Raw genomic sequence first — 22,095 nt, 5'->3', positions numbered from 1 at the left:
TGAAATATATGCTCAAAAGCAAGAGCAGTCCTCAATTGTCATCCTTCCTCACTGTCTGCTAAGCAGGTAGCTTACCAGCCTGCTTGTGCTCCTTTCCATTAGAGCTCTAAACGTGCTAAAGGTGTCCCTTGCACAAGCAATGCTATTCCATTTGCTGTCCAGCTACCTGAAGTTAAAATTTCTGAAGCAGAGGACAGCTACACTGTCTGATGCAGGAGTGGTTATTTTTCAGTGAGGCTGGGACAGTTTGGCAACATTTGGATAATCATGTATTTTGAAAAGGAAGAGCACATGAGTTTCCATGGAAGATTCAACTGTGTGTGCAGAGATTCAGAACTACAAAACCTACATCCATCCACACAGCAAAGGAGGAATTAAACATCACACTGTATCTAGTGGCACTCAAGAATGCCTATTTTTAGTGCCTTGCAGAATTCTAATCAAAGAGTGATATGGTGGATCTGCAGCCACTCTGTTTTGAAAGGGTGTCATGAAACTGCTTGGAGACCTCCTAGAGGGAAGTAAAAGTAAAGCAGTCTAAGAAAAATAAGTAGCCATTATAGAATAAAGGCCACAAAATTTCTCCTCCCACAGAGATGATCAAATACAACTTGTCTGGCGGACAGCACTGAGGTGTATATTGTATTATGCTGTTCTTATGGAAAAAAAATCTCTTAGTGTATTATGTACTGCTCCTGTAATTGGGAAATATGGGAACAGATCTAAGTGATGGTTTGATTAAATGGAGTGGGATACAAGGTCTGATCACTGATATTTATTTCTCCTAATAATGGTGAGTGTACTAACAGTGTGTTAGTTTTCCAACTCTTCAGGGTGACTGAGCAGCTGCAGCAGCTGCCTCTGGCCAGCTCTGTATACTCAGCATGACACCACATGCTATGGAATATCCCTGTGGCCAGCTTGGGGCAATTGTCCCAGCTGAGCAGCCTCCCAGATTCTTGTGCCCCTCCAGCTTTCTTGCTGGCTGGGCACAAGAAGCTGAGAAGTTTTCGACTTGCTAAACATTACTTAACAACAACTAGAAATAGCATGTAGTGGTATCAACGTGATTCTCATATTAAATCCAGAACACAGCACCATACCAGCTCCTAGGAAGAAAATCAACTCTATTCCAGCCAAAACCAGGACAGTTACGAAGTTTGTAAATTGGTTATTCACTTCAGTATAGCAAGCATCATGCTTAATACAACTAATACAGAGAGAAAAAAATTAATGAGACACTTCAGAGGAATTAAAGGAAATGTTCAATAGTTGACTGACAAAATTTTCTAGCTTGAAGCAATGTAATTATCTGGTGATATAAAGAAAGGGAGAAGGAAAAAGAAAGTGAATATATAATTGAAACCAAATTTCTTACACTACTGAAAATATATACAGAAAAATTAGAATCCATACTGCAGTTGATAACAGTGTAATCATGAAGCTGCAGTCACATTACTGCTCTCAAAACAGCTGCCATCTCCTATTCTCAGTAGAGATGAACCTAATTGTACCTTGTTATGATCCTTATTTTCAAAATGGCTATTTCCTCATGTAATTTCCAAGTGACAGAAGTCAAGTTGATTCTGAGATGATAATCTTCCCTAATGTTTCAGAAATTGTGATGGACTAAATAATGAGGACAGAGAAAAGAATCATTCAAGTCCCCACATGAGTGGGGACTTGAAAAAATAAAGACCAGAGAAATTATCAAAAACATAAGGTATTACACACTCTTAATTTTAGATAATAAAATTAATAGTAATAATAATTCACACTTCGAATTATTCTGATCCTTTGCAATGCAATTAAATATGAGTTCCTATATTCCCATACCAGACACATCTGAATCATGTTCTCTTACATTGGTTATTATTAGTTTAACTAGAATCTGTAATTTGAGTTACACAGTTACCAACACTAACACTTACACAAAAGCAAACACAGTAAGGAAATGGAGTAATTCAGATACATAATAACAATAGCAGAAATAACAATACACAAAGTAGCATTTTATCATTAACACACTTCAGAGTGAGAATTTTCTACCCACTAAGGAGCATCCAGACTCATCTCTGAAACGGTGCATTTAGGAGAAAGTGGATAAAATCAGGACAAAGGCAAAGAAAAAAAATTGGGTAGCGTTTAAGTTCTGGACAACAGCTTGGCTCATTTTCCAGGCACATGACTCAGCATTACTGTAATTGCTTATTAAAAAAAAAAAAAAAATCATGCCTAGGTTTGTTTTAACTTTTCTCTAAACTGGAGAGAGTATTTATGGTAAGCATAATCTAATTGATAGTTATGAAATGATGAGACCATTCAGACAGATGTCTGATTCTCCATGGACATTTTTTTCTCCAGGAGAAATAAGAAAGGCCTGCAGCCTTAGCTGTCTTTTCTGAATTTATGGTGGCAGAACTGTCCACCTGGATTAGTGTCATCTGCCCTTTTAGCAAAATACTGGTGCCTGTAAGGCTTTCAATGATAAATTATCTATGTGAAGGGATGATTCCATGTTGACCTACTGATTGTTTCTTCAATTAAGATAAGCTCAAATGAGGATTTTCTCCCAAAAGGCAATTATATTTAAGATCATAATCCAACCAATACACTAAAAATATAAAAGTACTAAATATTACTATGCTTCATATTCTATAGCTTGTCTCTAGAAGTGGTAAGGTCTTCCAAAAAAAGGTAATCTTAAAGGAACTGACATGACAAGTATGTTATTATTGCAGCTGTGATACTTGGGCAGAATCACCAAGGCCATCCTGAATCAGAGTTGCTGAAGAAGGACTCGCTAAAGTGGAGCAGTTTGCAATTAGCAACGGATTTGTCCATTGCAGAGGTATTTAAAAGCTGAAATAACGTAGCAAATGCATTCAGTCTTCAGGAAAAAGTAACAAAGAAGAAAAGAAAAATAAAAGTCGTCAAATAACTTGCTCACTGATTCAGCATCTGTTCTTAAACAGTACAGACAAAATTCTTTTCTCATAAAGAAATGCTACCAACAGATCCACTGCAGAGGATACTGTTACAAACATCATGTGGAAGCACCAAGCTCGCAAGTTCAGACTGGTGATCTAATGCACACTGAGACACTTGCACAGACCAGCTGTATGGCAGTGCATGTGCCATTTCTTACCCAATGCAAATGCAGTAACATGAATTCATTAACATGGATAATATTTCATTAAAGGATGAAAGGGTCAGAGTGCATAATGTGGATGGTTGTGTGCTACTTCCTTTTCCTAGCAGAGAAACGTATGTTACTCTAAGCAAGGAATGACAAATTAAATGCCTGTCCATTTCTGGAAATGCAGGAAAGATCATCAGCTGCTGTCTAGAAGTAATGTGAATATAAAACATAGGAGATTAGCACAAGCTCTTCCTGCTCTGTTTGACTAGTTGCTCTTCATTTCTACTAAGAGATAAAAGAACAAAGGATCTCATAACACAGGATTTTTGAAGGACTACAGGGGGGAAAAAAAAGAAAAAAGAGAAACAAAATCTATTAATTACAGATTTTCATCAGCCCTGGATTAGAGGCCCCATCTTCTTTGAAGGTTCTAATTCACTGAAAGCAGTAAGTACTAGTGCTACAAATAAGAAGAAAGAATGTGAAACTGGGTTAAATTGACAATTACCATTTTCCAAGTAATACTTCTAACTACAGAACAGTCAATGTTCTTTTAATAATTTATCTCTTCACAGACTGTCTTCCCATAAGCCCCCAGTTAAACAGAAGTGGGTAAATTAACTTAAGCTCTCTGCACCTCCTGTGAAAATAGCATGCTTAAGAACTTGTGTATATGAATACAAACCCAAAACACAAAGCAATGTTTTGACTTTTATACTTCATACCTTCCAAAAACTACATTTCTAAACTTTTTTTCATTTATTAAAGTATCTAAAAAGCATTCAAGAGTAAGACAAATAATGCAACCATGTGAGTTGGTTATACTAAGGAGACCACTTCAACAGCAGGTATTTATATTTGAAAACTTACAATTACCAATTCTGAGATAGTCTATAATAAATGAACAGTCATTGCCCAAGCTGCACTACACTAAACAATAAACTGAAGAAACCAGATACAATCTCATTTTATGTCTCCAGCAGCTGACACATCCTATGGAATTCGTGTATATACTGGGAGTAAACAGAGATACTTTGTTTAGCTTTCAGATATATAAGCAAAGGGATACAAGTCCCGGTATATTATTTGACTTCATGTTGGTGTACCAGGATACATAAATTGAAATAAATAGGTTTTTATTTAAATTGATTTACATTGCCGGCTAACTTTTATTCTTACATTGGAAGGAAATATAAATGTTATTTATGTCCATAAAAATGATAAAATAATGAGTTGAATGGAATTACTAAAGGCATCAATCTTATATACTTTCCTGTTTTGAGATTCAGTTTACAAAAATAAGAAATTCAATTTTCTTGAAATAAACCAAACCATGCCTTCTGATATGACTGCTATTTATTACTTATAAATAGTTATTTATATCAAGCAAGATATAGTTTGCAGCCATGTATCTTCTCTATAGGAACAGGAAGGCAGGCAGGAAGGCAGGCAGGAAGGCAGGAAAGAAGGCAGGAAGGTAGGCAGGGAGGCAGGCAGGCAGGCAGGGAGGGAGGGAGGGAGGGAGGGAGATTAGATGCAATGGCCTTTAACTTCCAGGCTGAAGGAAGTAAATGAGCAGTGCGTAAGGAGAGTCTCAAGAAGAAGTAGCTTTTAAATTTAATATTTGACAAATAAATCAGAGACTCTCACTGTTATTAATACTTTGCATAATTATTCACAATAAGCTTGAGAATGCTGGAGTCCCAGAAGTCTTAAAATAGAAAAAAATACTATGTGTAATCAATCAGCTACTACTCTTGGTAGTCATTCACCCCAAACTTGATAAAAAGCAGACAAGATCTTCAGTATAACCACTGCTTTACCCTTCCTTACAATATGATCAGTCATTTATATATGAAAACACATTTAGTGGTCTAGCTAGCATCATTTCCCTTACTGGACTGAAAAAATCCTTCATTTGAATGTGGCACAGCTCTGTAGAAAATGTACGTTTTCATGTACATGCTTTATTAAAGGCATCTGAAAATGGATCTTACCACTGCAGCTGGAACTTGAGGCATTTTTGCAGCTGGGGTTCCTGGACGTGGGTAGAACTGATTAATAAACAAGCTTGGAAACCTGTAAAGTTCTACAAGTTTCATAGTTTCTTGAAAATCTTCATCTGTCTCTCCTGGAAAACCACAAATTATGTCTGTAGCAATTGTTATTCCAGGCACTCTGTAAAGGAAGTAGAAAGAAATACTTAACTGAGGACATGTACTAGATGTACTTAAAAGCTAGTGGTACATATAAACATCAACTTTATCTACAGAAATTGAGACCTACAAGGAACTTGGGGAAATAAAAAATAACACCATTGTTTGGTAATGAGAAATGAATCTGTTGCTCAGCCAAGTGCACAAGTAATAGAAGACATTGCAGCAAATACTGGACTAAGATTGTGAAAGAATTGTAAAAACATCTGGATCAACCCTTCCTTCAACCAAAATTAGAGGTAATCAGCAGACCTTCCTATTTCTTGAATTCTGATTGCTTAATCCATAAAATGTAAACCTTTTGAGACTCAGTCACTAGAAAATATCAGCTATTTAATGTTCTATAATCCTGCTATTGAAGTAGAACAGGATATCTCAAAGAGGGGACTGGCATGTCATATCACCCAGCAAATTTGAGCAAAATCAGCTTAGGAGCCAAAAATACATCTTTAGTCACAAGTTAATTTTTAACTCGGTATTCTAAAACATCAGCCTATGCCTTGCTTTAAACAAAAAATACTTAAAAAAAACAAAATACTTAAGTTCACAAATGAACGGGCAGTGAGTTCTCTTGTTATTTAAGCAAGGTCAACATTCCCTAACTGTTCCCCTTGGACTGAATATGCAGAACCCTTACACACATCAGGTAAGGGCAGCACAGCTGACAGAGACAGCCCACAGACACAGAAGGATGCACAGCAGAGGGTGAAGTTAGGGGGTTTCAGTTGAAATAGTGCCACTGTCACAGTCTTGGACATGGTGGGAACATGCCATGAACACTTTCCCCAGTAGATATCGGAGCAGCTGTCAAGGCTTGCACCCAGTCTGAGCTTTGCATACAGTGGGAATAATGATTAGCATTAATCTCTGGAGAGAGGCAGAAACACAGAGTGCTCAGTGCTCCCTCCTGACACAGATGAGACTGTTTCCACAATGCACAGTTCACCCCACACTGCCAGTAACAATGATAAACAGGAGAAAATATGACTTATGGAGAAAAGTAAGACCTCTATACAAATACTGGTGGTATCTAACTTGGAACTGGTCCTGTTTCAAGTAGGGGAAATAGATGAGATGTCTTGCAGAGGTCCCTTCCAATCTAAGTAATTCTACAGCTCTTACTTAGGCTACAGGTGCAGAAACAGCTGAGAGAGCTTGTTTAAGGGGTGAATGGCAAAAAGACAACTGTCACAAGTGAAGTTCACACTTGAGGTTAAGAAGATGTCTCCAAGACTGTCTCTAACCTAAAGAAATGGATGGAAAGCTTCTCTTCCCCTCATCTGGTTAACACAATGCAGAACTATGAACGTCAGTGCATGTACATTTTACATTTATAAAGCATTCAAATAGCCAAAGAAAACTATAATTACTTATTAGACAATACATCACCACAGAAAAAAAAAAAAAAGATGTGGTTATAGTGAGTGAAGAAACTGGATTTTGAATAACTGAAAGAAAAACTTCCCTAAAGAAAAACTTCCTGAAACAATGAGTTCTATTGGAAAAGGAAAACCTGTTGTCAAAATATCCAAAAAAAGGAAACAGAGAATACTGTTCTTATTAATTTGATTAGATGCAATATTATACCATAGCTTACATTCACCACAACAGCCTTCAGACAAATTGTATACAGTAGTAAGTATATTCTGTGATATTTTTTTCCCTAAACTTTTTTTTTTTTTTTTTTCCTTCAAGTATTGGCAATGAGCTCATTCTAAAGTGAATGTCTTTCTCCTCTTTTAACATTTATTGGATATATTGGTATTGGATATATAGGTAGCAGCACTGGAATTTATCAGATATTATTAGAATCTTCTTCCAACTTTTCCTGATGAAAAATTCCCACCAAAGTAACCAAATTCTATCAATTCCCTTTTGAGTTCATGAATTCAGACTGCATCATCTGAGCGGAGCTTAAAACATGTCATTTGAATGACAAATCAAAACCAGTATAAAACTGAACGTTTTCAAGGACTTGATCCAAGAGCCCTAAGTGGCAAACACAAGTTGAATATTGTGCAGAAAAGCAGAAATCCCCAGAGCTGATGGCTCAGCACCATCAGTTACCATCGCTTAACACTGACAAACATCAAGATATGAACTTGTGCTTGATATCAAGTAACAATAAAATCCCTTATCTTTAAGGACTGAATGAAGACAGCAGCACTGTATCCTGCAACATGACTTTGTTCATACCACAAATATCTTGCAAAGCAGTATAAAGCTCATGGAAGAAAGAGTATATTACTTTATAAACCAGTGCCACCTAACATCAGCTGCCATTTCTCAGAACATGAACAGAACATTCATTACATTTGACAAAACCATTATAATGAAGTTATTTTATCCATTTTAATGACACTATTGGCAACAGTCAAAGCATTTATTACCAATGGTAGTAGTAATACCATCCTTTATAAAGGCCTGGTTGTTTCTATAGCAACATGAATTATAAGGTCCAATCAAGCTAGATACAATAAAATATGCTCTTTTTCTCCATAACACCAGTTGTCATTCAGTTAAAAGGAAATTACATATTTTAAAAATTCATAAACTCTACAAATGTCTGAACTCCATTTGCTGATAAGGTGTTAATTATCTTAGTAATTAGATTTCTTCCTGGATGGAATTATTACACACAAAGAAAAGCCTGGGTACAAAAAGAGAATAAGGCCATGGTGTATTCGGCAACAGCAATTAATTACAGTTCAATCCAGTGTAACTGCCTAAAATATGACATTGCATAGTGCATTTTTATATCACTGTTGATTATATTGTTCAACAAGCAGTTTAAAAAGGGGAGAAAAGCATGAGATTTCACTTAAAATAAAATCAAAAATGATAAAAATCAAGCTCTTAAAGACTTTTCAAAGCAGTGATGAACAAAAATATGTACAATTAGTTCCACATGTGAAACATAATTTCTTAATTAAAAAAAGAGGAGAAAAAGATGTAATTAAGAAAAAATATAAAACACATACACACATGAAAATTAAAGTGACCTTTTCTCTGACAGCCTGAAAGAAAGCAGCACAAAATTCTTTATTACTTAAGATTCAGATGATGTTTAAGAATTGCTCCATCTATGAAATATGATCCAAAATCACATAGAAACAAGTTCTTGTGCATCAGCCAATATTATTATTTTTTTACACCAAATGCTGCTTATCTATTTTGAAGCAAACAAATAAAAAAAAAAAAAAAGGTGAACATCCCCTGTAACATTTATTACATGAACACATTTACAGTTAGTCTAACTATTCAGTTTCCACAAATATTTTGTAGGAGAGAAGCACTACAACATGTTGACTCTCAATTGGGATGTTTTACAATAAAACTGCGGAATTTCAGAAAAAGACAAATCAGAGGAATAATTAATGCCATGTATAAGATGAAACAGCCCTAATACTTGTGGTTCCTGAATATTCTCTCCCCTATGTCCCTCTATATAAATCCTTTCCATCTGCTCAAGCAGACTGATGTTTTGCCATTCTGAACTAGACCAGCAATGCAAACCCCATCATCCTGGGCAATTCTGACCACCCAAAGAGAAGCAACTACTTTATGTTACAGTGAAGACACATCCATTTTACTGTGATGCTGTAAGGACCAACACACCCATGAACAAGTGCTGACAGCACACGTATCCAAATTGTACAGAAAGGATGAACAAGATGTGTTTGGAAGAAGAAAAGCAACATCTTACCCTCTGCCTAAAGAGGAACCAAGTCAGCCTCTGGGGTCAGAGAAAAAAGTCAGACCCAAGGAATTGTCTGATGCCTAGAAGTCAAGCCATGGATAATTGACTTGGAAAAGAGATAAAAGTGATAAAAGCTGACACAAATAAGACAGTAAAACCAGCCCCCCCCGCCATTTTCACAGAGCAATTTTTCTAAGAAAAGCAGGAGAAAAATTGTGACTATTTCTAGGATTCACTATTTACATGGACCTTTTTATGTGGTTTTAACTACAGAGAACATTTCCTTTAACAATAACCATTACAAACCAAATCCACACTCAGGGAAGAAATTATGTAAAGGAGCTGAAATTATCACCTTCAGCTACTCATGTGACCACTTGAAATTCTTTTGCATGATCACATATTCTTCCCACTTCCATTTCAGCAATTAACACTTAAATCCAGAAATTACTTAAAGCCACCAGCTCGCACTTAAGCAAGACCAGCTACCACTACCCTTACATTCCAGCAAAATACTGGATTAGACTAAATAGAAATATGAATAAAAAGAATACAGTCTTTTTATATATATGTAATCTTAACAGAATGGTATGAGAACTCCTGTGTAATCTAATAGTAATTAGTCAAAACAAAAAATGTGATGACATAGCTACTTCTTGATTCATGAATTAGAAACTTGCATTGAAAAAATGTTAGGGAAAACCCCAGAATTTTTATGAAAATAAAACCAGCCTACTCTGAAATGTTATTGCAGCATCATACATTATTTGATATTTTAGAATGCTTCTGCAGTTTAAGCCCATTCAGAGAACATGAAATGGGGTTAATGGATGAAATAATTTGAAGGTACCTGAGTTGGTCTTTCAAGTGCATTTACAGAGCCTAACAGGCATCTCAACGTGCCGTTTTGTGTTGGAGCTGAAGGATGTGTTTCCATCTTCCCCATGACCACACACAGTCTTGCAGAAGCCCTTTTCAACCCCTCCTTCTCCTTTCTCCATGAGGCCTAGTCTTGTGGGATTTCTGACTCCAACTTAAATCGCTCACCAAGGAGTCACACCAATTGGAGCTAGCACAAGAGAAACAGACTGCTCAGCTGGAAGCATTGCCTAGGAACAACAGGAAACTTCACCCTGCCTTTCTCTTGGCTATATGGAGATTAACCTGAGGATTAAGCCATGGAAAAATCCCCACACTTTGAGAAAGGAATTCAGCCTGTTTCTGTTCTGAAATCCTTCAGCACTTCTCTCTCTCTCTCCATGGACTCATTGTCTGGAGTTGGGGGGGACTAAACCTGAACATAATTTCTAAAGCAGGGGGTTCTCCTTCCTTTCCCATTCATGATTTGCCCTAAATCACACAAAGGATGAACAGGCATCTAATAAATAGATATCCACTGAAAATGTTTTTCTTGGTAATCTTTTCCACATGTGTTTAAAAGTAGTCCAGGATGTGTGAGTTCAGAACCTCTGTGTGAGAAAAACAAGTTCTTTTGAACCCTCATATCAATTGCTGAACTGATTTACACATGGAGTAAAACCGGAAAGTACCTTGGTTAAATGACAATAGGCATGTAATAAACACTTCTGTGTAAAGTCTTTTAAATGATAACACAGTGACCCTTATGTCCAGATATAAACTATATTTTGATAAGATACCTTATTAAAATGCAGCTATATATATCAAGAACATTAATATTTAAGAAAATTTATGTAGGAATTATATAGGATATAAGAAATTATCTTATTCCAAATATTTCAAAATGTTCTCTATTCAGGTTGTCTCACAAATCAGTTCTTTACCTCAGTTTGGCTGAATTAAAGCAAAAAATGTAACTATGTTGATACTGCATGTAAAAGTATTTAATAGCTTCATTTATAAGACAACTCACTTAACTGTTGAGACAATGAATACTAGCAGATGCTTAAGTAAGTCATATTTTATGTGTGTAAAAAGAATAATTTTAATACTTTTCTAAAAACTTATTTTTATAGCCTGGATCTTATCTCTCAGAAGTTAATGCCCAAGATACAACAAACCAGAAAAAGAAATTGTACTGCCATATTGTTTATATGCTTGCTTTGATTAAAAAATAATAAAACAGACAAATGAAAGCCAGACAAGACCACAGAGAAACCCTCTGAGTATTTTTTCAGAGTATTCTTGCAAATTTCCCTGAAGGAAGGTATATACATCTGGGAGAATAGTTGGCAAAGCCATTAGATGATACTAGTTAATTTGGAGGTGGTTCATAGTGAAACACTTCAAATTTCAAAGGTAGCAGAAACTACAAAATAAGTCCAGCCTGACAGCTACGGAGTCAGGGGATGTATCCTGCTTTTTGCATTCCACACCTGACAGAGCACTGGAGGCTACTCCTGGTGGTGATTCCCAAGGGAACACATTACACCTGAGCTTTGTGATCTTCAGCAGTATCCAACGGATTTGCAAGTGCAGCTTATTATGTTTGGTTTGAATTTGGAGTCATTAGTGCTTTTGATGTAAGTCACCTTAAACAGGCTGGAGAATAGTATCCGTGATCAAGAAGCACAATCCAACAGCTCTCAGAATTTAACTGAGAGTGAGAACAGGTATTTTTTAATGACTGTTCTTTTCCCAACCCACCTCCTGCCCCCAGAAGAGCTCTTTCAGAAACTGGGCTGAATGACACCTGGAGGCAGCGAGCAGACCTGATTTCCAGAACTCAGCTTGAGAAAGTTTAGGTGTGGAGGACTCTGTGTGAGTAGGGACTGGGCTGTCCTTGTTACCAGGGAATAGTGACCTAGATAAAAAGTATATCTCATAATTATCATGGCTCATTGCCTGAGGATGAAAGAGTACACATGGTTTTACTCTCTTCAAACAATTACCATGAAGGTTGCCAGAGTTCCTACTAGATACAGCCGAAATGGTTTAAAGCATTGTAATACTTCCCATTATCGCTATTCTTAAAAAAAAGAAAAACAAACCCAAAAACCAAACCAAACACTTAAGGCTTGAACCAACATCATTCAACTATAAGGTGTTCCACTCTCCCCATAAACAAGAAACATTTTATAGAACTTCATTATGGATTTATAACTTCAGATCATTATTGTTTCATGATTAAAAAATGAGCGACTTAAGACAAAAAGCTCAACATCCTTAAACTTCATTTCCATTCAATCTCTAATAAATACCATCTGCTGTGTACTTTAGGGATATAATACCCGTCAAAAACTCAGCCGTATTATGAGAACCGGCACCAAGTTGATCTGAAATGCATATTTGAACAGATGTGTTTAAATTACATCTCTCCGTCTATCCACACACATAAATTCAGAATAAGCGTGTGTTGATTTAAAATGCATAAAAAAGGGATTTGGAGATGCATCAAAAGTGAACAGCATCTCAATGGATCAAGGCTCGCATTACTAAAGGTCATCCCTAAAAATAAAGTTTGAATTTATTAAGGGTTGCACCAGGGAACTGTTCTTGGGAACTGACTTAACGTTTGCTGCACTAAAGCAGCCATTGAAATTACACTAATTTTCTATGACCCTTCACTGTTTAACATTAGAGCTGTCAGGCATGGTCAGAAATAATAGGATCTCAGCCATGAGTAGCAGAGAATATGTTATACTTTTTCTCAGTCTGACACAATGCTTATCACCAATACTAAACGTCTTGGGCTCTGAGGACCCATCCACGTCTGTTTCAGTGACAGTCATTTAGCTCTTCACTCTGACACAGAAATCAGGCATATAAAACAAAATGATTAGCATGCCTTTTTGGCATGATGAAACAAAATGAAAAAATTGCAAGCAGGGCTCCATTAACAAATGCTAATTAAAAAAAAAAAAAGGGAAAAGAAAAATAAGTTTTTCTGAATGTGTCTTTTTGTCCATCTATAATCTACAGTCCTGCAATGTTTCAGGGATCTTGAGGATTAAGACACACTGGTTCAGAGGTCCATCTAAGACAGCCATCTACTCCTAGCAATAGGCATTAGAAGTAGCCCAGGGAAGCATTTCTGATGTTGGGGCCACCTGCCCCGAACCCCTTTGTCCTTCCAACTGGGTTTTGTCAGAAAGATGTTTCTGTAACCAGTAGCTTCTGATGGATTTCTTCTCCACTAACTCATCAGCAAGTCTCTGTAAATCTAAACCCCTCCATATTAAAATCACTTGAATGAAAAAAAAATAATTTCTCTGTTGAGCATTCCATTTGCTGATTCCATTTGATTCCCCCTAATTGTTATGCTGGGAGAGACCAGTAACAACTCCATTCACCTCCTCAGTGCTCTTCATGATTTTACTGACCTCTTTTCTAGTCCCTCTGAATTAGCATCCTTCCAGACTTAAGAGTCCTTAATCTCATTTGTGTGAAGATCTGCCATACCTCTGATAATCTCTGTTAGTCTTTACAGTAACTTTGCTCATTGTAACCTATCCGTTTTGAGACAGGCGTTGACAGCATGTAGCAGTAGCAAAAAGTAATGGACCTTATACAAGGGACAAGAGAGAAATAAGTTTTAAAAAACAAATAAGCTAGAAATGAAAACAAAAAGAAGGCCAAGCACATTTCAAAGACAGGCCAAAGTCAGCAAAGTGGTGGTGGTAAAGGAGAACAGAAGATGTTGTCAAGGAAGGAGCAGTAGTATGAAAAGTTGCAAGACTTTAAAAGAGAATGTAAGATTTCTGTCTGAAGAAGAACCAAGAATTGATGAAAAAAAAAAGAAAAAATTGCCAGTGGGGCAGATGTTTTATTCCAACGTATTGGTTCAAGATTGTTTATATTAATAATTTTTGCAGCACAGAGAAAAATAATGGCAAGACATACATTAAAACAAAGAAGATTTAGAAAAAAAAAGTGTGCACAGTTTGAAAGAGTTCCCCCCGAACAGCAAACATATTTAAAAGAGACACAATTTTTTCACATCACAACCTATACATAGAAATTGACTGGATCTTTTTTCTGTCTTACAACTTTGTGAGAAATCATGACAAGTTTTCCAGTTGCAAACATGACATGGAAAGGATCAAGACTCTGAAGAAAACAGCATTTAAAAACATAGGCATGACGTGCACCAAATTTTACATAACCTCCATTCCATTTTCAAAGTATCTAACGAAACACAAATTTTACCACACCAGCTGATCACTCAAAACATAGCAGCTTATTTGCCACATCCTTATCAACACAGTACTTACAGAAGGTGTTGTTATAATTAAACCTGAGAGTCAGAGTTTTAACAGAGCAGCAGGCAGGTTGTCTGGGTCAAAGCTTTAGCAGCCATAAGCAGTTTTCCTGAATGTTAGCCAGAGGCATTTAAATCACAGTTCATGTACTCTGACTAAACAATGCTGCAGTTTTACACCAGACAGTTTTTGATGTTCATTCCTATACATTCTTAAATGTGAAGTTTTCAGATACAGTATCTTTTATGTATCAGGTATCTGGTAGGTCAAAACCTTTTACTGTCACCTCTCTAAAAATATTTATTTTTTTTCCCTTCAAGAGAAATGCATGTACAAGAAAGAGATTGCACAGGAAACCACTACTCCTATCTGCAGCACAAAAAGCAAATAATAATAATAATAATAATAATAATAATAATAATAATAATAACAATAATAATAATAATAATAATAATAATAATAATAAATGTCTCTGAGTAAGTGTAGCATTTGGCTCAAAATTCCAAAAACATCCTCCCTACTCCAAAAAGATTGAAAGCTGCTATCACGTAACTTCGAAGTTTTTCATTCTTATTTCATGATCCACTGGCAAATGTGTTCTTTACACTTCAGACACAAGGACTGTGATGTACTCAGAAGATACCACCTATATAGCTTTAGAATTATATTTTCAGAGGTAACATTTCAGACTTACAAGCAATGCTATTTCTTTATTAAGCCAAAACCCATGAGCATAACTTCAAAGAAATCCAGTGTGCTTTACTAATTAAAGTGTGATAAGATAAAGTTAATTATATTTCAATATAATCATACTTCAATCAGCATAGTGCAATATAACTTGGATCATTGGGAAACAGAAAATTTACCTTGCAAGAATAAATTTAAAGAAATTATAAAGTAAATATTTCAAAGGGCATGTATGAAAATTATTCATTCGTTCACGTAAAATATAATTGAAACAATATTCAGAATGAACTGAGCATGACTGTTAAGGTAATGAGCATCACTGGAGTGATAGTACACAACAAACACCGTCTTCAGATCACCATCTCATCCCATTCATTCCATGCTCTGATAACAATCTGAATTTAAAGAAATCACACCAGAAATAATATCCATCTTTATGAGCAAGAACTGTTAATTTGGCTAACTGGAAGGTAGCAGAATGGCTGTGAGAAGTATCTGTCTTGTTCTCAGGTACACCCAAACAGCAGGTGTGTTCAGAATACAAGACATAAAGGATTGGTCCATAAAAATAAAATATTGTTTTATGTATCAGTTAATAAGATACAATTTAAAGCAAAATACTGTGGCTTCTCTTCCACTTGCAGAAATGGGCTTAGTCTGCTATGTAGCTTGAGGACACTGGGCAGAAAAAGCAAAATCACCATGAAAACGGCTCCAAAATGCCCTATTTAACCTCTGAGAAGGATGGCCTCAACCAGCTAGGTTCTTACACACTTCATGTTTGTAACATTTTGGTAGCAGCTTCCTTTGTCTAGAGCTGCCAGTAATTTAAGAACATTTCTTTGTAACAGACAGAATCAATTTAGAATATTGGGGTCAACAGAAGTAATTAATTCATGCATTCCTTCCGAAGTTTTGAAGGACATTCAGATTCATACATGCACAGCAAGCAACACATAGAGGACATCAGAAGCAAAGCCAGGAAAAGATAAGACAGTATTGTAAATGTAGACTGTTAGCTTGCCAATGACAAAGTAAAAACAATACAAAATCAATGGACACTGTTGCCTCCAGGAAGCTCTTCTCCATTTCTCTCTGTTCAGTTCAGTGAACTACTTCATTTTCAGTGTGTCACCAAGTTGCAGATACGTTAATAATGACAATTAGGATAACTTACCATATCATTATTAGTGTATATTGTCACAGTCAAAAGCTTTAAATAAAATAAAGGACTGTTAAATGTGTATAAATCCAGGAGGTGCCTTTTTTCTGACAGGCTGTATACAACCACAAATCTTAAGCCATTCAAGCAGTAGCTTTGCTGCCTAAGTGTAGGGTTACTAAGTGGGAAATTAAAAAAAAAAATTCAGACAAACATAAAAGGAGCAATTCATGTCAATATGAGAAGCAGTATTTGTAAATAATACTACCAAAGCTGCTACTGAAGTCCAAATAAAATCCAGAGTTTAGAATCCAAAGTTTAGAAAAGATAATGAAACCCCAATGATTCAAGCAAAAGGCTGGAAGGTGGTCACCTTAAATATTTTGGGCTTGCATGTGTCAGATGTCCTCTGTTATGCTGAGGAGCACACACCATGTAAATGTGTTTCTGCATAGCAAAGAAGTGAAATAGAGAGAAAATGAAGCTTTCAAAGTTAACAAACTCATCCTGTGGAGAAATAATTAAGGCAACTTGATGTTGTGAGCAGCTACCTGATCTGACCTGCCAGTGACTTAAAGTTAAAAGAGAATTAGCACAAAATCTAAAACATGCTGTTATCACTGAAGAATCATCAAAGACAAAATTAAAAGTATGTTTTATGAAGAATTCAAAGATATGACAGCATTCCAATTATGGCAACTAAAGCTCTGGCATCATTAACACTGGATAGGTAATGTATGAAAATTGTACTTAGGGAATAAGGTTTCAGGTAAATTTAATAGCTGTAGAAGATGAATAAAGATGTAACAGAGATGAGTAACTTCTTTCTCACATATGAATATATGTCATTAGGTAAGAGACAGGATCAGTACCAACTGGGTTTAGCAAACTGATTTAAAGCACACAAGTAATATCTGAAGATTAAGGGAAACAGATTTTCTTCTATCTTGACATGGTAAGACAGAAAGGCCTGGTACATGAGGTCCCATAAACCAAATAGAGTCTCTGAGGATCCAACAATTAGCAAATTAGACAGAACAGTTATTATTGAAAACAAAATAAGCATCAGGATGGAGCAAGCCAACTGCTCAAAAACTAGCAGCAGTCTTGTATCAAAGAAAATTATAAACTTCAGGAAGTCCCCAAAGGGTTGGTAAAAGTCAAAAAAGCAATACTTAAGAAGGAGACGGAAGAGAACTGAAAACCTTCAGAAGTATCATTATGAAAGGACATCAGTGATGTCCTCAGGTCCTCAGACAGGAATATTAAATCTAATAGTTCTGGTAAAGGAAAAAAATGGAAAACTTTTGTCACTGAAGAGAGGAGTATAGAAACAAAGACAGAGTATCTTGATAGTGAGACTGACAGAGATGGAAAAAAAAAAACCAAGCTTTTCCTGAGGTTCCCAACATTCTAATCAGAGAATCGTATTACAATTTGCAGGGGAAAAGACCTCCCCAAATGCTGACAAATTTCTGGAGCAGGCTAAAACTGCTGAATTAAATCAAATAAATAGAAAACTGGAAAATGTCTCAAAAAAATAGAATAAGGTGGTTAAAACTACTCAATTTTGAAAGCTGAACGCAAGTTTGAATTTAATAGTTACCATGAACTCCTTCTGTTAAAGCCTACTTAAATGTAACGAATAATTTAATAAAATACCCAATGTGTAATACAGAGGGAGTAGAATACAAAAATGGAATCTAATCAATTCAGTGGAAAAGGCAGTGTGTGCATTCAGACCATATCACTGAAATCAATTTTATCAAATCACATAATGTTCCACAATAGCCTTTGGGAATCAGTTAAAGAACCTGGAAAACCTGTCAAATGCCTGCCAGGCACAACAGCACCCTTTTGGCTCTACAATACCAGCACAAAATACAAAGAATACTCAGGCAGCAAGATCCACAAGGCTGGTTCAAAAGCTAAGTTCCCAAGCTGAAATCCAATATCTAATGTATGTATATATATATATATATATATATATATATATGCCTAGCACAGACCCTGGCTTTTCAACCTTAAGAAAAACAGAAGTCATGGTATAAAAAGTCCAAAGAAAGTGGCAAATTAGGATCATTAAGGATGGAACAGGCTGTATCTCAAACAATTTAAACTCATTCATTATAGAGAGAATATTGAGGAACTGATGCAAAACTACCATCTATGTAACAGCACTCTGAAAATGCTTATTCCATGTGAGTGGGAATTTCAGACACGTTTGAAGTAGGTAGAAAAATATGGAATAACTTCAGAAATTATTTATTGATTTAACCTTTCAATCCATTAATGAAAAATATTTCATCCTCTGTGATCTATTGCAAGTTTTTATAATTCACAACACCTCCTTTCCTTCAGTTTCAGTGCCAGCACTAAAGTTCCAGGAATTTCAGTAGGCTGGGTTTTCTTATCAGCTGAGTAGAAGACATAGCAGTTAAGCATTTCACCGAAGGTTTTTATATGGTTTTACCTTATCAGAAAAAAAAACATTTGAAAATATTTATTATATTTACAGTTCCCACTTTCCAGGACATTTGTATTTTTTTTTTTTCCTAGAAGATACCCTACTTTTCAGCCTAATAGTTTAAATTTAAATGTCAGTATTTCTCCCTTTAGGGAAAAACTCAATCTTGAAAACAGTAACAATAAAAGAATTTCTTTGGCATCTGGCTTATCATTAACAAAAAAAATATCAGAGAAGAAATATTCCAAGAAGAAGGCAAAGACCAATTATCCACCCATAGACCACTTCAGAGAAGATGAGTTACCTACATGTAATCACATGGTGGTGTATGCAAGCACTGAACTATGATTTATGTGTTTCATGTCAGCAGTATCCAAATAAACATTCTTCAGGCCCACATCTTTCAGCCAGTATTTCATGTAGCACAGAAGTGGCCCTGATCTCCTCAGAGTCCACTGCTTAGAGCTAACCAAGGAACACAGCTCCATGGAAGGGCTAAATGTGTAGATAGTATATGTCAACGTGAAACCTGTTAGGGGAAAGTAAATAATCTCTATTCTTCATATGGACTCCTGCAGTCATTGCAAATAATCCAAGAATATGGAAAATCTGAAGAAAGGCATTGTGTCTCTAAATGAACTAAGACTGAAGGAGAGCTATGGCAAATGCAGCTTTTTGCTAGGCAGGGTAGCACTTAGCAAACATGTAAGTGGTTTCAAATGTCCACTTCACGTACAAAAAATACAAAGGTATGACGCAGAGAGCAGTTGTGTGAGGTTTAACTGAAGGAGCTATTAAAGAAGCAGCAGATGAACCCTATTCATGACTTTGCAACATTCATCTGCTGTGAGAGCCTGGGGTACCTGCTAACCTGCCTGAACTCTTCATCATCAGATAAAAGATCTTCAGAGATTGCTCTTTAGGACTCTTCCCTAACATACATAAGGTAAAATGCAGGCAGGATACAAAATAAGTATCTGTAAAGAAAAGCAGGAGATTTAAGGGGAAAAGCAAGACACATTGACTTTGCTAAAATAACTGAATGTTGGATGTCACCTTGGAAAAGGACTTCAGAAATACTGCATGGGCTAGCTTCCCCTTATGGAAAACAGGAACAAAAGGAGAATCAGTGATGAGAGCTCAAATCCCTTTTTTCCTTCCAGCTAAAACACATGCTACCTTCACAGACAAGGATAGTACTGAACTCCCAAAAGATAAAGAAAGGCCTAAAATCCATTGTATATGTGCAAAAGTAAATAGAAAGATGTAAGATTTTAAAATCTTGTGCTCCAGAATCACAGCTAATAACCCCAGAACAAATTTGTTTGGGTGATAAAGCTAACTTTGTATTAACAGTGGCAGCCCACAAGACGCAACAAAGGCATCTCAGTATAACCCTGGGCTACGAGCATCTATCAAACTTGCAAAGGCCCCATTTCCCACAGCAGAAGCATTTCTTTGGGCCTGCTTCAGGTTTCAGAACTTGGCAGAAAGTTACATAAGGAGAGCCACACTTGGTTGTGCCCCACCTAGCCTTCAAATCTGGCTTTCTGTGGAGGCAATGTAGGTACTACTGGAGTAGTACCCACAAGTGCTACAAGTAGAATTTGCATTGTGAGTGATTTCCCTGACAAAACAAACTGAATTTAGGAAGTAAATACTTGGAAGATGCCATTGTGAGTTTCTGGCTCAGGGCTCAATTATCAGAAAGGTAAGGTATTTAGATGCACTGTGTTTTTTCCCTCATAAAATCACTTTATTTTATGAAGGAAGTCCATCAGAAAATTTTAAAAAAAACAAAAAGACAAAAAACAAACAACACATTCAGACAAATAGGAGAAGCCACATTTATACAAAGTCATTAAATACATTCTTGCTTCAAGGGGGGAAAAAAAACCCAGCAAACCAGAGGATAAACCTCAGGATTGAAGTTTAAAATGAAAGGACAAACTAATACCAAGAATTCATCAAGAGAATTAGAGGAGGATTTAACCTGAATGTGAAACAAGTTTTTGTGACAGAGTTAAAAAGTGAAAGGAGAATGCTCAAGGTTAACTTCTGGATGCTCCAGAAGTCTAATGGAAGGAACAATTAATTTAAAAATAAAAATAATATTTTCTTTAATTAATCATAGAGTGCAAACTTTATGCAGCGGATGGGAGCATATCCCATAGAGATACTACATTACAAAAAGATAACTAAAAATCCCCAGCCACTGACATTGTATAAACATAACCACTGTTTGAATGCACATTTAGTTCAATCATCAAAACAATTTTTTGTTCTTAAGAATTATTTGAACATTTGCCTTAAGAAAAAAATATGTTTATTTGCATTATTATTGAAAACACAGAAATATTATCTCATCACTTAATGTCATAATTACTGTACTTCACATAAATGCTGTCAAGGAAAAGCTGTATTTTGTGAAAACATACGTTAAGAGACAGACTTCAGCTTCTGCTATTCTTGTAATGATGAAAACTCTTGAAATACCTCACATTTGCATTCTTTAGAAAATATAACTAAATGATCTAAGGTAACCAGCAGCAGAGAAGCATGTTATGACTTACTGCCATTAACTCCATATGATATTTAAGACATAAGCAAAGAAGGAATGCAAATCTTAACAAAATCATATCTGATCTTTTATATAAAATTTTAACATTTTTTAAGACAAAACCCAGACAACTAGGACATTTTTTTTGTGCATCAGACTGAAATACTCTGACAAATTACTAACTATTCTGTTCACTAAGTTGTGATAAATGGCATTAGAGATTCCTTTTTCCCACAGAAAGGTGGCAAGGTTGGGTTTGTGTGGCAAGGTTGTGGTAGTTGGGGGAGGCTGCAGGGATGGAGTATGCTAGATGGAAAAAAAATACTTCCCTAGTCACAGTTGGGAATCCAGCTGGCTGCCTTAGTAATTTCTAGCATTGAGAATGGGAGTCAGGTACTCCCAAAACCTTAAATCAGCAGAGTGGGAGCAGTCATCTCACTGCAGTGGAAAAATCATGCCAGACTATTGTTCAAACCTGAACCCTACAGTGTCTGTCTCCCTTATTCTGCAGAGTCTGACAGTAGATTTTCCTTCACCAAGCAATAGTAGCTGAAAAATAACTGTAGGACACAGACACATGCAGACACAGAAATTCAGCAGCAGCTCGATGATTGACCACACAACCCATTTTTCAGATGTGTATATCACTTCTGTAGTAAGTTGGAGGCATATATTGAAGTTTGTTTCAACAAAAATCCTTCAAGGGAGATAAATAGCTCAAAGAGATCAGTATTTTCCTGTAATACAAAGCTTTTTGTAGAAGACTGATTCAAATCTGTTGGGGTTTGTAATGTCCAAAAGGTATTCCCCTAGAGCTGACTGCAAGTCTGTACAGAACTGTGCTCTGATCTCAGAGCTGCCTCTCCTGCTCAGGGCCACGGCTCCTCCAGAGGCCAACCAGGGAGGCATCCAACACACCAAACCATAAGACAATTCATTTCTATGGCCTCTGGGTTCTGCCAATAAATATTTTCTCCAGAT

The 22,095-nt window shown here is 36.2% G+C and overlaps 1 protein-coding gene across 2 annotated transcripts in view; it reads right to left on the bottom strand.

Annotated features, from left to right (window-relative positions):
* The window catches only part of CDKAL1 (CDKAL1 threonylcarbamoyladenosine tRNA methylthiotransferase), a 377,626-nt gene that overhangs the window by 98,581 nt on the left and 256,950 nt on the right, over positions 1 to 22,095 (bottom strand). For both annotated transcript variants that reach the window (XM_086842602.1, XM_023919638.2), the window contains exon 12: positions 5,140 to 5,320. In XM_086842602.1, coding sequence (XP_086698728.1) covers positions 5,140 to 5,320 — 181 coding nt within the window. The remainder of the gene's footprint in view (positions 1 to 5,139; positions 5,321 to 22,095) is intronic.

Source organism: Cyanistes caeruleus, chromosome 1 (assembly GCF_971803275.1).
Source record: "Cyanistes caeruleus chromosome 1, bCyaCae1.hap1.1, whole genome shotgun sequence".
In the NCBI taxonomy this organism is placed as follows: domain Eukaryota; kingdom Metazoa; phylum Chordata; class Aves; order Passeriformes; family Paridae; genus Cyanistes; species Cyanistes caeruleus.
The sequence above is the reverse complement of the archived record's forward strand: the minus strand, read 5'-3'. Positions and strand labels throughout refer to the sequence as shown.